Here is a 13,869-nt window from a genome sequence, read left to right on the forward strand (position 1 = left end):
CACACACACACACACACACACACACACACACACACACACACACACACACACACACCTTTTTTACACTATCTTTATCACCCTATCCATTTGCTTTTACGATCTGTTTTTATTTTATTATTCTTTTTTTTTTATCTGGGATTTCGTTGAGCGCTCCATACGGGATACAATAGGAGGCTCCTTCAGGACAATAGAGTGGATCTTCTTCTTATCTCCACCCCCCCCCTCTCCGCGACCCCCCCCCCCCCCCACACCCCACAGGCACAGACGAGTCCCCGGAGCCGCTGGCCATCCCCACCTTCCTGGTGGGCTCCGAGTACGACTTTGTGGTGCTGTCGCCGTTCGGCCTGCCCTACTGGGAGAAGCTGTCGCTGGACCCCTTCGGCTCCCAGCGGGACGTGGGCTACCTGGTGCTGTGCCCCGACAGCGAGGCCCTGCTGGCCGGAGCCAAGACCTTCTTCCGGGACCTCACCGCCGTCTATGAGGTGGGTGGGCGGGCGACGGGGGGGCTTTTACTGAGATTGTCAATAAGTAGGACCAGGAAGGATTATAAGGTCACCTTTGCAGTTTGTTAATTTAGAATCTTGAAATACGAGAAATATACATAATATAACATTACGTAAAAGAATATGCAATGTATAGAAATAAACTACAATATACATTATTTAATTATGTTAAGGGAGTCGGGGAAGGATTTATTTTTTTCATTTGTGAGGATGCCTTGTAAAAGGCACATTTTATTTTATTTCAAGACTTTCAACTCTTGATAGTTCTGAGACAAATTGTGTTCCTGCATCTGCTCCTGTGTGTGTGTTTGTGCGTGTGCCTGTCTGTGTGTGTGTCTGTGTGTGTGTCTGTGTGTCTGTCTGTGTGTCTGTCTGTGTGTCTGTCTGTCTGTCTGTCTGTCTGTCTGTCTGTATGTCTGTCTGTGTGTGTGTGTGTGTGTGTGTGCAGTCGTGCCGGCTGGGCCAGCACCGGCCCATATCCAAGGACCACCCCGACGGCCTGGTTCTGGTGGGCAGCGCCGCCCAGAGGCAGTCGGAGCGGCCGGTCAGCGACTGGTTCCTCAAGATGGCCGGCAGCAGCGACGCCTTCTCCAAACTCAAACTCTATGCACAAGTGTGCCGCCACGACCTCGGTACGCCTGGGTCCGGGTCTGGGTCCGGGTCCGGGTGTGGATCTCTCTCCCTCTGTCCCCGTGTCCACTGCCTCAGTGCGGGGGAACCCGGTGGTTCTGTCGCCCTATTGAGACGCAGGCCTCTTTCTGTGGGAATAGCAGAGTCTGAAGTCGGACTCCATTGTAAATTGCAAATGTTTTAGTCAATAATCGTAATGTATTTCCACAATTGCACCTAGCATTTACCTTGTATTTTGTCTTGTGTTTTATGTTGTTACTGTGTGCTGCTGTCCATCTTTCCGGGCCTCTCTTGTAAAAGAGATTTTAATCTCATTGAGGATAACCTTGTTAATAACAGTGTGGACCCAACCGCTCTTGGTTCGGTTGTGATTCAGAGAGGCTGCTACCCAGGGCCGTGAATGATTTGGAGTGTGAATTAAGTGGGAGGCTAGAGTGCCACAGGGTTATGGTTCAATTTCGATTAAAGTGCTTGTTATTTCAATCTGCTTGTGATACTCGTATCAAAAGGCTCACGTGCGTGCTCTACCCTCCTCCCCCCCCCCCCCAGCGCCATACCTCGCCGCACAGCCTTTGGACGGCTCGCTCCTCACGCAGTCCAACCCCCAGCCCGCCTCCACGCAGACGTCCAGCACCTCCTCCTCTTCCTCCAACCCCTCGGCCCCCACCGCTGGCTCGGCGTTGCCCAACAACAACAACAGCAACAACAACAACAGCGGCTCCAGCAACGCGGTGAACGCCGCATCAGGCCAGGGCCTGCCGTCGGCCAAGCCCGGGTCCTTCCCTCCCTTCGGGGCCCCCGGCGCCTGCCGGGCCGACCACGGGGCCGCAGGCTGGTCCCCAGAACGCCGGCATCTCAGGGGATAGCAGCCAGACGCAGGGGCCAAGCGAGCCCCTAGAGAGGTACATAGGAGGGCCTCCCAGGGCCGCTGTAATGATCATCATAGTAAAGCAATGGGCACTTCTGAAGCCGTCACATATAGAAATGTCAATAAGGACATGTCCATACTAAAAATGAAAACACTTCAAAAACCATGTCCACAATCACATTAATATACTCTTCTAACCGTGTCCATAATAATAATTTCAACACTTAAAATATTTCCATCATAATAGAAATATACCCTTTAATGACAAAAAACATTTCCATAATATTAATATTAACACACACTTTAAAAAACATGTCCATTATAATAATTAAAACACCTCAAAAACCATGTCCACCAAAATTGAAATGGTACACTGTAAAAAAAGAAATAATAATAACTTGAGTATAAAACACATTAAAAAAACAGTTTAAGTCTAAATGAGCTGATAAATCCCCCCCTGTGCGCCCACAGCACTTTGGACAGGGACAAGGTGGGAGTGCCCACGGACGGGGAGTCCCACGCCCTGGCATACCCTCCAGCCATCATGGTCTACATCGTGGACCCCTTCAGCTACGAGGAGGACGAGGGCTCGCCCCACTCCGGCGTCTGGACCCTGGGTCTCCTCCGCTGCTACCTGGAGATGCTGCAGTTCCTGCCCCCTCACATCCTCAACTCCATCTCCGTGCAGGTGGGTGCAGATCCGCACCTCGCTGCTCCTGTGCTTGGTTCTGTCGGGTTTTGTCGTCTGACGTTATTGTTACTTTTCAGGGCAAAACTGAAAAAAAAGGCAAGATAATCTAGTGGCAGGATAATCTAGCGGCAGGGTAGTCTTGCGATTTGACTTTCAAACCCATAACCTTTTGACTCCCAGCCCAAAGAATTTGGGTTCCGTAACCCATTGTTGGCGCAGTGGTGACTAACCCCTAACCGGCTCATTACTGGCATGTATTTTAAATGACCTGTAATTCACTTTGGATGAAAGACTCAGATACATTCATGGACGGTGTCTGCCTGCAGTGCCATGTGCCACAGCTGGGAAAAAGTGTTTTTCAAGAGAGCTTTCCAACATGTCTTGAGTTTAATGTCTACCGTGCACGTGTGTGGAGGCTGATCCTGAGTCCCTGTTTCTCTGCGTTTCCCCCGCACTACCTCAGATCATCCCCTGCCGGTACCTGCTCCAGTCAGTGCGCGGGGAGGAGCACCGCATCTACGCCCAGCACCTCAAGTCCCTGGCCTTCTCCGTCTTTGCCCAATGCCGGCGGCCCCTCCCGACCACCACCAACGTCAAGTCGCTGACGGGCTTCGGCCCCGGGCTCGCCATCGACACCGCCCTCAAGAGTCCGCAGGTAGACGCCCTTGCTTGTTCGCTTCTTTTGCGTTTAGCCAAATGAACGTTGGACCTTTTTTCCGTGTGCTCCACCACACTGCCCTCGGGAGTGTTAGCCGTTAGCCCTCAGATGTTAGTTGTTGACGAGCTCCCATCGGGCGATCAGAAGGTGCGCATGGGGAACGTGCGCGGGGGGGGTTAGCGTATCACACTGGTGCCGCGCTATTGATGGACGGGCGGGCTAACAGAGGGTGGCGGCGCGCCCGATCGCGTTAGCGGTGGCCTTATCACAGCCTCCGTTCCTCCCACGGTGCGACCCCGCGCCACCCGTCGTAACCTCCCTCCCTGGCTGTGTTCGCACCGACGCACTCGCACAAGGGAACCCAAACACCAGATGGCAGGCAGGGCTTTACCGACGTCCTCCTTCCTCTTTCTTGCTCTCTGCCGGGTCGGCACCGGAGGAGGAACCGCGTGACCCCGCGCTACCTCCAGAGTTTTCTTTCCATTATCCGCTCGGCCGGCTCCCTGAGCCCTCCCTAATGGGATGGTGGGCTCTGGGGTTAAGACAGCAGCACCAGGAGCACTGCGGTCCGCGGCCCCGCTCAATTGACCCCCCCTGCTCATCTTTCAGCCCAGCGCCCATCGCTGGCGCTAGCCCCCGACACACAGAGCCCCACGCTGCTCCCAATGAGGTGGGGTAGCGGGGGAGTGAGCCTTCACACTGGGAACGAGGAAAACATAGGCCTCCGTTCAAACCTCTTCAAGCACCAGGGGAACGTTTTGCCTTTTCTTCAGGAAACGTATGCTAGTGAGGCTACACGGGAAAAAAAACGACAACTCAGTGTAACTGTACTGTGTGTTTACAAAACAAACATAGACACTTTTTTTTTCTGTCAATTAATTTCCTAAGCCTTCCTGGTATTTTTGGTGGATCTGAAATCTATCTTTCAGAGATTTTAATAAAGAATACCTTTTCTGACCTTTTTGATTAAACCTTTGATAAACACCCTATATTAAAATATGATACTAAAATTAACAATGAAACTAATAAAAAGAAACCTAAAAACGAAGCTTTTGAAAAAAAATCGAAACTAGCAAACCAGCTTTAAAAACAAATTAAACCTCAACTGAAAGTGAAAACAAAAAAGTCAAAACGAAATATAAATGAACACTGCAAAACTGTTATAACCTCGCTCGTGACGATGCATCCCCCAGTCTGGTACACTGAGTCCCCCAGTCAGGAACACCCTGGGCCTGTTCAAACCCAGCATAGCTTTGCTCACAAACACCTCCACAATGTGCCCCGATCTGCCCCCCCCGCTGTCGCCTCTTAACAACGCACCGGGCACCACACCGACCCTGTTAACCTCGCTCTCCATCGGCCTCCCCCCTTCCCATCCAGAGGCCAGAGTGTCTGCGGCTGTACACGCCCCCTTTCATCCTGGCGCCGGTGAAGGAGAAGCAGGCGGACCCGGGGGAGAAGTACAACGTGCTGTTCGTGGCCTACTGCCTGTCCCACGACCAGCGTTGGCTGCTGGCCACTTGCACCGACCTGTACGGGGAGCTGCTGGAGACGTGCATCGTCAGCATCGACGTGCCCAACAGGTGAGGGAGAGGGGGTGAGAGAGGTTGTGTTGTAGTGCAGTGGAGGCTTGGTTCCCATTCCTGATGTCTGAAGAGCTGGAGCGGTTTACATTTACACTTTACACTTTTTTTTTTATTAGGCAGACGCTTTTATCAAAAGCGACGTACAGTAAGTGTATTTGTCAGGAGAAATAATGTATCGCTGTCTCTACGGTAAAGATATTCAAAGAAACAAGTGCCAAGCATTTACTGTACCTGTATTCACGCAAAATAATAGTCTCAATGTATGATAATAATAATAATCCACCAGAAACGGTATGTGTTTATCGTGGTCTCTTTCCACGACTGTTAATTAGCACGTACGATCAACACTGTTTTCCCTGTTTGTTTGGTTTTTGTTCAAGAACTGTAATTGACTGTAATTAGTTTTTTGGGTTTTCATAATATCACTTGACAATGTCACCCTCGCTGGTGATACTATGCTTGTGATTTTCACAAATTGTGTCAGAAGTAGCAACGCTGTTTCACCCCTACATCAAACCACACTCTTCGAGCATCATGTGTTCAAATGAGAGCACTGGACCAGCAGTTTGAAGGAGCCTGTTTGTCGAGCCTGTCCTTAAGAGCTCCAAGTTCCTCCGGACTGCAGTGGGGACTGACGGGGGCCCCTTTGTTCTCCCTCACAGGGCGCGCAGGAAAAAAGGGTCGGCCAGAGGGCTGGGCCTGCAGAAGCTCTGGGATTGGTGCTTGGGGCTGGTGCAGATGACCTCGGTGCCCTGGAGGGTGGTGATTGGACGTCTGGGGCGGATGGGCCACGGCGAGTTGAAAGGTGAGAGGTCATGACCCGGTCGACACTGACCTCTTTGTCCACAACCCCTCCTCTTGCACAACGTTGTTTGGGTTTTTGTTTTCCTTTTGTTCAAATAAACTGGAGTCGAGCCAGGTGAGGTCGACTACTTAATTCAAACGACTCCACTCTGCCTAAGAAAGATCCAACTGATGTCTTGTTTGGGGCTGTCCCAGAGTCTGTTCTCTATTGGCAGGGCTCCAGACTAACTTTTTCCTTGGGTGCACTGGTGCGCCTACATTTTTTATTTGGGTGCACCAGCACGTATTTATGGTGCACCCAAGTTTTGAGTTGTTGAGGGGGGGGGGGGGGGGGGGGGGATATTTACGCCATTGATTAATAATATTTTGACCATTAAATAAATGCCGAATCTGTATCTCTCATAAAGAATATCGTCAGACAATGCCAAGGGATCGGTTCTGTCCTGAAAAACCCTCTGTCTCCGGAGAGACGCCTGTACGATAAGTGCGCCGTGGTCCATGGGAACACCCACAAATGGTGATGCCATTATCGGAGGAGGGGCTAGGAAGCTGCGCACGCCGATATAAGTAGCCGATCTCCGGGTAGACTCGCTGAAAAGCTGCTCCCGACCAGGTTTGGTTGCGAGCGTAAGTCACCAATGGTGATACAGCGACGCTTAAAGAGATCGACTTTCATGGTACAGCTAACCCAGGCTTTCATCTCAACATACCTCGCTAACCCTCTAATCGAGCTTCGTAGTACAGGCCCCTGGATTGGGCTTCGCGGGTTTGTTTACCGGCGTTGCTATTGTTACCGGTCTTGCGTGTTCCAACGGTTTATTAGGTATCTAATAAATCGCTGTCTAATCAATACTTCATTCACTGCCTCTTCCGTGGTTATTACAATATTATGAATAGACTGCTCTGTAAAAAAATGAAATAATAATAATTATACCAGATACATTTTCAGTCGCACCGGTGCGCCCAAATAAAATATTTGGTCGCACTACCCCGAATTCTAGGCGCATGTGCGCCCAAATTAGGCGCACTCTGGAGCCCTGATTGGTATTCTTTAAGTAAGTCAAAGAGGCAAAAGGTTGTGGTAGATGTTGACCACAGGAGCAAGCGTGTGCCATACCCGACTGTTTGACTGTGTGTGTTTCCTCCACCTCGTCCCTCATGGCCTTCCTCTTGAACCCTTGTTTCCAGACTGGACCTTTCTGCTGAGCAGGAGGAACCTCCAGTCGCTGAGTCGGCGTCTCAGAGAGATGTGTCACATGTGTGGCATCTCCGCCTCGGACACTCCCAGCATCCTCAGCGTGTGCCTGGTCGCCATGGAGCCCCAGGGCTCCTTCGTCATCATGCCAGGTAGGTGTGCCCACGCGTTTGCGCTTGCGTGTGTGTGGGTGTGTCTTTGTGTGTGTGTGTGTGTGTGTGTGCTGTGTGCGTGAGTGTGTGTGTGCGTGTGTGTGTGTGTGTGTGTTTGCGTGTGCGTGCGTGCGTGCATGCGTGCGAACGTGTGTGTGCGTGTGTGTGAGCCCGCCACATATTTTGTTTTATGAATGTCGATCAACATTCAGGTTGTGTATTCCGGCGTAGGAAACCATCTGTTTATGCTCAGCAGCGATAAAAAACGATTTCAATCTACAAATATTTGACCCACTCTATCCTTCAACGACAGCCCTCTGTGTGTGTGTGCTCACATGCGCAGCGTGTTTTATGGCGGCGTGTGTTCGGTGATGAATGGCCACTGTGTGTCACACCACGCCATGTCCTCTTCCCTGTCTGAGACAGATTGATGAGCGAGAGGGACAACATGAGTCTCTCTCTCTCTTTCAGTCACTCTCTCTCTCTCTCTCTCTCTCTCTCCCTCTCATGGACTCTTTCTCTCTCCTCCCTCACTCCTCATAAAGCATCGGTCCTAACATGTCTAGTGATCTTGGTGTGGCATGACAAAAAGCCTGATCAATTAATCATTCGGGGGGTATAGAATTACCAGCGTGTTATCCCAACATCGGTCAAGAAGCACTGGAAGTGTAGGGTTGGGGTTGGAGCTCAAAATAAGATGATGAGATAAGCAAAGGAGGGGGGGGCGGGGTGTGATCTATCTGGGGGTTGCTTTATGTTCAGATCACATTAAAAACTGCGGAGATTTATGTTCGAGGTTTTATGTGAATTACTTCATTTCTTGGCGATACAATACCATTCAAAGAGAATGAGCGATGATAAGGAATGATCGCCAGGCTCTCAAGTAAAGTGAAGCATTAAAAGCCTTGGGACACAAGGGCATCTCCTTGGGGCCATACACATAAATCAGTCGGTATCGTCACAGCCCTTCACCTTGTTAATGCTAATCTCCACCCCCCCCTCGCTGTCAGACTCTGTGTCGACGGGCTCCGTGTTCGGCCGCAGCACCACGCTCAACATCCAGACGTCCCAGCTGAGCACGCCGCAGGACACGTCGTGCACGCACATCCTGGTCTTCCCTACCTCAGCCTCGGTCCAGGTGGCCAGCTCCAACTACACCAACATCGACAACAACATCGACATCCTCAACACTACCAACGGTACGGGGGGGCTCCCCTTCTCCCCCGCCGCCTCTCCCCCTCTCCCCCCCTCCCGCAGCCTGGCCCAGGCTCTGGTGCTCCTCATTGGGCTGTTTTTCCTCCCACATTTTCTGATTTGAAAGGGATCAACATTTGAGAGCTGGGAAAAATGTTGTGACACATTTTTTGTGTTATGTCATAATAATTGTTAGCACTTTTGTCTGAATAAGAATCGTCTTTGTGGCCAAGTAGGTTTTCACATCGATGGAATTTGTCTCGGTTTTTGCTGCTTAACAATACACAAAACATAACAATAGACCAGTGCAGCTTTATGCTTAGTATTTCAAGGATGCTGGCAGCCGAGGAAACTAAGAGTAGGTTTTGAGATGATCAGGTAGGGAGTTAAGTAGGGGGTGCTCAAAGGATGCCTACAGCAAGACTGCAGACATTGGACCTCGAACCCAGAGGCTGGGAGTCAACCAGGGACATTTCCATCAAGGAATATACATAGTACAAGTCAAGTCAAGTGAAGTCAAGTTTATTTATATAGCACATTTTAAAACAACAGTAGGTGACCAAGGTGCTTTACACAAATACAATATAAAAAACAAAACAAAGAACAGGAAGGCTTAAAATTGCATATTAGCAACCACAATGAATAAGATAAAATAAAATCGTAATCTGTATTAAAAGCCAACGTAAAAATGTGAGTCTTTAGTTGCGTTTTGAACTGTTTCAAAGTACAAAGTACAACATGTTTCTTTTGAGTTGGCACTCTGGTGAGAAACCCTTCTGGAGGAAAAGGTTGAATGTGTTGACGCGGGTGGTCTGGTGTTTCTAGGTGAGCCGGACCCCATCGGGATCCTGGGCCTGTTGGAAACGGAGAGCGAGCTGGTGGACACTGATATCATCAACATCTCCCCTACCAACTCGCCGGTCCACTCCCCCGGCTCCCACTACCACCACGGAGGGGACGGCAGCAAGGTCAGCCCCGACACGCACGCAAAACCACACAGACCCACATCCACACACACTAACACCCACACACACACACACACACCCGTGTTGTATCCCGGCATGTTCTCTATCTGTTATGATTTTTTTTGGTTTGATTTTAAATGACAAACCCATTTGAAGCCAATAATATACCCTTTCTCCTTTTTCTTGTAATGTGATATTTTATTACGCTGCACATAACATCGACACAATTCTGCACATTTGACCAGATTAGAAAAAAAATCTAATTGACCTTAACGTGTGAACAAAAAGTCCTGTCCCTTGACGAGTCCGCTCCCTCTTCCCCCTTCCCTCTCCCACCTCCCTCTCCCCCCTCCTTCTCCTCCCTCCCTCTCCCCCCTCCCTCTCTCCCCTCCCTCGCCACAGGGCCAGAGCACGGACCACGACGAGGTCCCGCTCCTCCAGCAGCCCCTGGCCCTGGGCTACTTTGTGTCCACCGCCAAGGCCGGCCCGCTGCCCGACTGGTTCTGGTCGGCCTGTCCGCAGGCTCAGAACCAGTGTCCGCTGTTCCTCAAGGTACGAGTGCGTGGCTGGTGGGGAGAGCTTCCTCTCTGCGTTGGCTTTTTTACGCATTCGCATTCTGTGATTTTCTATAGCGTTACTGAGACAAAGAGAGTGATTTCTTTGTCCCGCATTTGTTAACCATGTTTAACAAAACGACAGAATGTTGTAATGCTGCGTTCATGGGTGGTAAAATAGTTGCTCAAGTGAAGAGTATACATTGTGTCAGCGAGGAGCTGTTTTTCCGACGACTGAATTGTGAATATTTAAGGCAAAGTTGAGTGTATTGTCTTCTGACAGATACTCCCGCATCAACACTGCTGGCATGCCTTACTTCCCTGGAGTCGATGTCATAGGAAGTTCATTTGCAAATAAATTCAAGCGACCCCGTATTATTCACGAAGCTTCACTCTCTTTGTAGGATGAAACGACTCCCTGTTGCCTAGGTAACCAAGCAGCACCGAGCCGTAGAGCACGAGTGACAAGTGAACACCAGACTGTCTGTCTGGTACCTTTTAAACCAACATAGTTGATCGTGACTGTATTTCTTTAATGATGTGCATCTTTTCTTTTTTTACCGACCACAGTATGTTAGAGATGTGTAGTGTCACCATGGTTACTGAAGGTCTGTTTGTTTTAAACGGTAGAGATCTACATAAAATATAAGAAAAAGGGTGTACACAAATAAGATCTGGCGACTTTCCTGTTTGACTTTCTAATGAAAACACTTCATGTAACATTTTATTCATGTTTCAGCTGGAATGTCGTGACACCACACTTGGGAATCTTCTGGAAGCCCTTTTTAAATGGCAAACTGAGTCATAGCCCTCAGAGCATACTTCTCGACACAGTCACAAACTGTACCAAGAATATACAGCTTGCCACTGATTTTGCTCAGTTTCAGTGGTTACGGTCTCGGCTTTGCGTAGGTTGGATTGATATGTCAGTCGAGGTGTGCTTTTGACTCCACATGACTCCACATTACGAGGAAAGGAAATGGCGCATGCATACAAATAGAATCAAACCATGAGTGAGAACGTAGCGTCACCCCGCTGCTGCGGTAGTGACTCCCTACGGCAGTCGGACAACTGTGAGCATGACTGTCAATATTTAGATGGCATGAAAAAAAGGTTAGGGAACAGCTGCACTCAAGTGACACCCTTCTCTCTCTCTCTCTCACTGTCTTTCTCTCTCTCTCTCTCTTTGTCTTTCTCTCTCTCGCCCACCCTAGGCCTCCTTGCACCTCCATGTGTCTTCAGTGCAGTCAGATGAACTTCTGCACAGCAGCAAACACTCCCACCCGCTTGACTCCAACCAGACCTCAGATGTGCTCAGGTAACCACGGCAGCGCTCTGAAGCGAAACACGATCAAATCAACTTGAGAAATCACTAACGTCCTGCTGAAAGTTTTCAGCGTTGAGGTCTGACGTGGCCTTTGTGTGTGTGTGTGTGTGTGTGTGTGTGTGTGTGTGTGTGTGTGTGTGCCTGTGTGTGTGTGTGTGTGCGTGTGTGTGTGTGTTTTTCTCCCACCAATGCAGATTTGTGCTGGAGCAGTACAACGCCCTCTCCTGGCTGACGTGTGACCCCGCCACGCAGGACCGCCGCTCCTGCCTGCCCATCCACTTTGTGGTCCTCAACCAGATGTACAACTTCATCATGAACATGTTGTAGCCCCGCGCCATGCACAGGGAGACACAGGGACACACTCTTGTGTGTGTGTGTGTGTGTGTGTGTGAGTGTGTGTACGAGCACTTGAGAGTGTGTGTGTGTGTGTGTGTGTGTGTGTGTGTGTGTGTGTGTGTGTGTGTGTGTGTGTGTGTGTGTGTGTGTGTGTGTGTGTGTGTGTGGTGTGTGTGTGTGTGTGCGTGCGTGCGTGCGTGCGTGCGTGCGTGCGTGCGTGCGTGCGTGCTTGAGAGATGAGAGGAAGGAGATGGATGATTTTAAGAAAAGGGGGCGGGACCTGGCACAAGCTTTGGGCTGCTGCTATTGGTGTGACAGCCCTGTCCCCCGTGAAGGTAACGCGCTCACAGACAAATCCAAGAAGGAACAAGAGAAACCGAAGAAAAGAAACCGAAAGCCGAATCTACATCGACACTGATTAAAGTGAGAGGATATGCTGATTGGTTGCACAGTCTTTCGTCAGTTTGGGCTGAAGAAATCATGTCTGTATTTGCCAAGTCGTTTGAAGAAAAAGGGACATATGTGATTGGAAATATTACTCAAGAATGGATATTTCATTTTTAAAACCCAAATTACCTTTCTATTCCTTTGGATGATATTGTATCCAAGAGAAATGCCTGCAACTATCTTATTTATTGTAAGTTTCTAAGTGTATAATTTGTCTTATTTCTTAACATCTTTTATATATGAAATGGAGAAGGTTTGTATCACCTTCCGGCTTTAAAGCAATTGGTCTAAGATGTTATCGTCTTAATAAGAAAACCACAGGAAAAAATCCTATAAAAATTCAATACAATTGCAGTAGGTCGCTTTTAGAGTATTATTTTTTGTAATGGAGATGAACTATTTGTATTGTCACAATGTACAGAAGAGTTATGAGTGAATAATTATGTTCCATGCCTTTGAGCATGAAGGATTTACAGCGACGCTGTAGCGACAGAGGACTTGTACAGCAATGAAGTTCACTGTGTTCAACTAAAGAGGTACATGATCGGATATAGTATTTTATACAACACATTTAGACTCAAAAACCAAACGGCAATATATAAATATATATATATATAAAATATATAAATAGATATATATAAATGCCATGCCAGCGACAGGTGGTGCGGCTTTGTTTTAGGAATAAAGTGCGTCGAACTTGATACTTTATCCGTGCTTGTGTTCATTGCTTTGGGGAATTATGCGGGATTATGATGTGCAATCGGAGCAGATCACATGGTGGAGTTGAGAGGAACTATTGGTCTGTCTTGTTACTAAGTATCTGAACTCAGGTTTGTTTAGGATTTTTTAGGAAAAGATTTGGAATGTAAAGTGGGAATAAAAGTGTGCTTTTCATCAGATCCCTGTATTCTATCATACCTGTTGCTGAGAGAGAAATGTTATGAATCCATACTTTTCAACATTTTAATACATGTTTTTTTTGGTCAAAGGCATCTGGCTTTCTGGGATAAAAATTCTAAACCTATGTGCGCATTTTTGTAGGTCGGGTCTGGGTCAAGAAGTCCCATACCCGGTGATCAATAGTGATATCTGACAAACTATCATTTTGTATGGCTTGGATAAGGATTACAAGTTATGAAACTTGGGAATTATAAATGGGGCCGCTCAAATCTCCCTCCAAGGTCTTCTGAAAACTTGGCAGCCCTGCTGGTTACTCCAGAGCTTTGGTTACTCCTAATGGAAAGTGAACATGGTGCCTCTCTATGGCATAACTGAAGCGTTGCATAGCGAAACGATTGCAGCCACAACTTTGATGTCAACATTGTTTCTACTATGTGAAGCAAAACAAGGCTTTCTTGACGCATAGACTTTTTAAATGTGTCATATGCTGTAAAAATAATCCTATACTGTATGGAACAAAAAGTTTAAAATCCTTTTTAGGCTTTATATATATATATATGTAATCTGAGTTACTGAAAAAAAAGATTACCATTGGTGTAGTAGGCTACATATTACTAACCTACCGTGACAGCGGCGGCTCAAGTTGTTCCACCCAGGGAAATACTCACCATGATTTTACAATATTAAAAATACCCCAAAAAAATTGAACACCGGTTCATTCACCAATGAAAGTCAAAGACGTGTGCCTCCAATATCAAAACATTGCTTGAACGCCTTCTCGGCTCCAGGCTGTGAACTTGACCAGATGTCCGATCAACACCAAGATTACATCGTGCCCCAATAAGGGCACCAGAGACAGCTCCATGGAAACATAATGTAACGCCCAATTTTGGGATTCGCGTCTGTCTTCTAGAGTCAAAGTCGTTCGCTAAAAAGTAAAAATAAATAAATCTCACTTCAAACTTTTCGTAACTTGGCAGCCCTGATTTTAACCATGATAATGATTGAGTTATTTGGGTGCAGAAGTCCCACATATTGAAAATGTAATAAACTCAACAT

The 13,869-nt window shown here is 48.1% G+C and overlaps 1 protein-coding gene across 1 annotated transcript in view; it reads left to right on the forward strand.

The window, feature by feature from the left end:
• med13a (mediator complex subunit 13a) overlaps positions 1-11,622 on the forward strand; it is a 72,864-nt gene extending 61,242 nt beyond the window's left edge. The window contains 14 exon segments of the mRNA XM_056593616.1: positions 259-482; positions 952-1,135; positions 1,683-1,939; positions 1,941-2,035; positions 2,473-2,689; positions 3,156-3,347; positions 4,731-4,933; positions 5,599-5,741; positions 6,929-7,087; positions 8,098-8,286; positions 9,107-9,249; positions 9,649-9,798; positions 11,015-11,118; positions 11,322-11,622. Of these exon segments, the coding sequence (XP_056449591.1) occupies positions 259-482; positions 952-1,135; positions 1,683-1,939; positions 1,941-2,035; positions 2,473-2,689; positions 3,156-3,347; positions 4,731-4,933; positions 5,599-5,741; positions 6,929-7,087; positions 8,098-8,286; positions 9,107-9,249; positions 9,649-9,798; positions 11,015-11,118; positions 11,322-11,454 (2,393 nt within the window). The 3' untranslated portion in view covers positions 11,455-11,622.
• The last annotated feature ends 2,247 nt before the right edge of the window (positions 11,623-13,869 follow it).

Source organism: Gadus chalcogrammus, chromosome 7 (genome assembly GCF_026213295.1).
Source record: "Gadus chalcogrammus isolate NIFS_2021 chromosome 7, NIFS_Gcha_1.0, whole genome shotgun sequence".
In the NCBI taxonomy this organism is placed as follows: Eukaryota; Metazoa; Chordata; class Actinopteri; order Gadiformes; family Gadidae; genus Gadus; species Gadus chalcogrammus.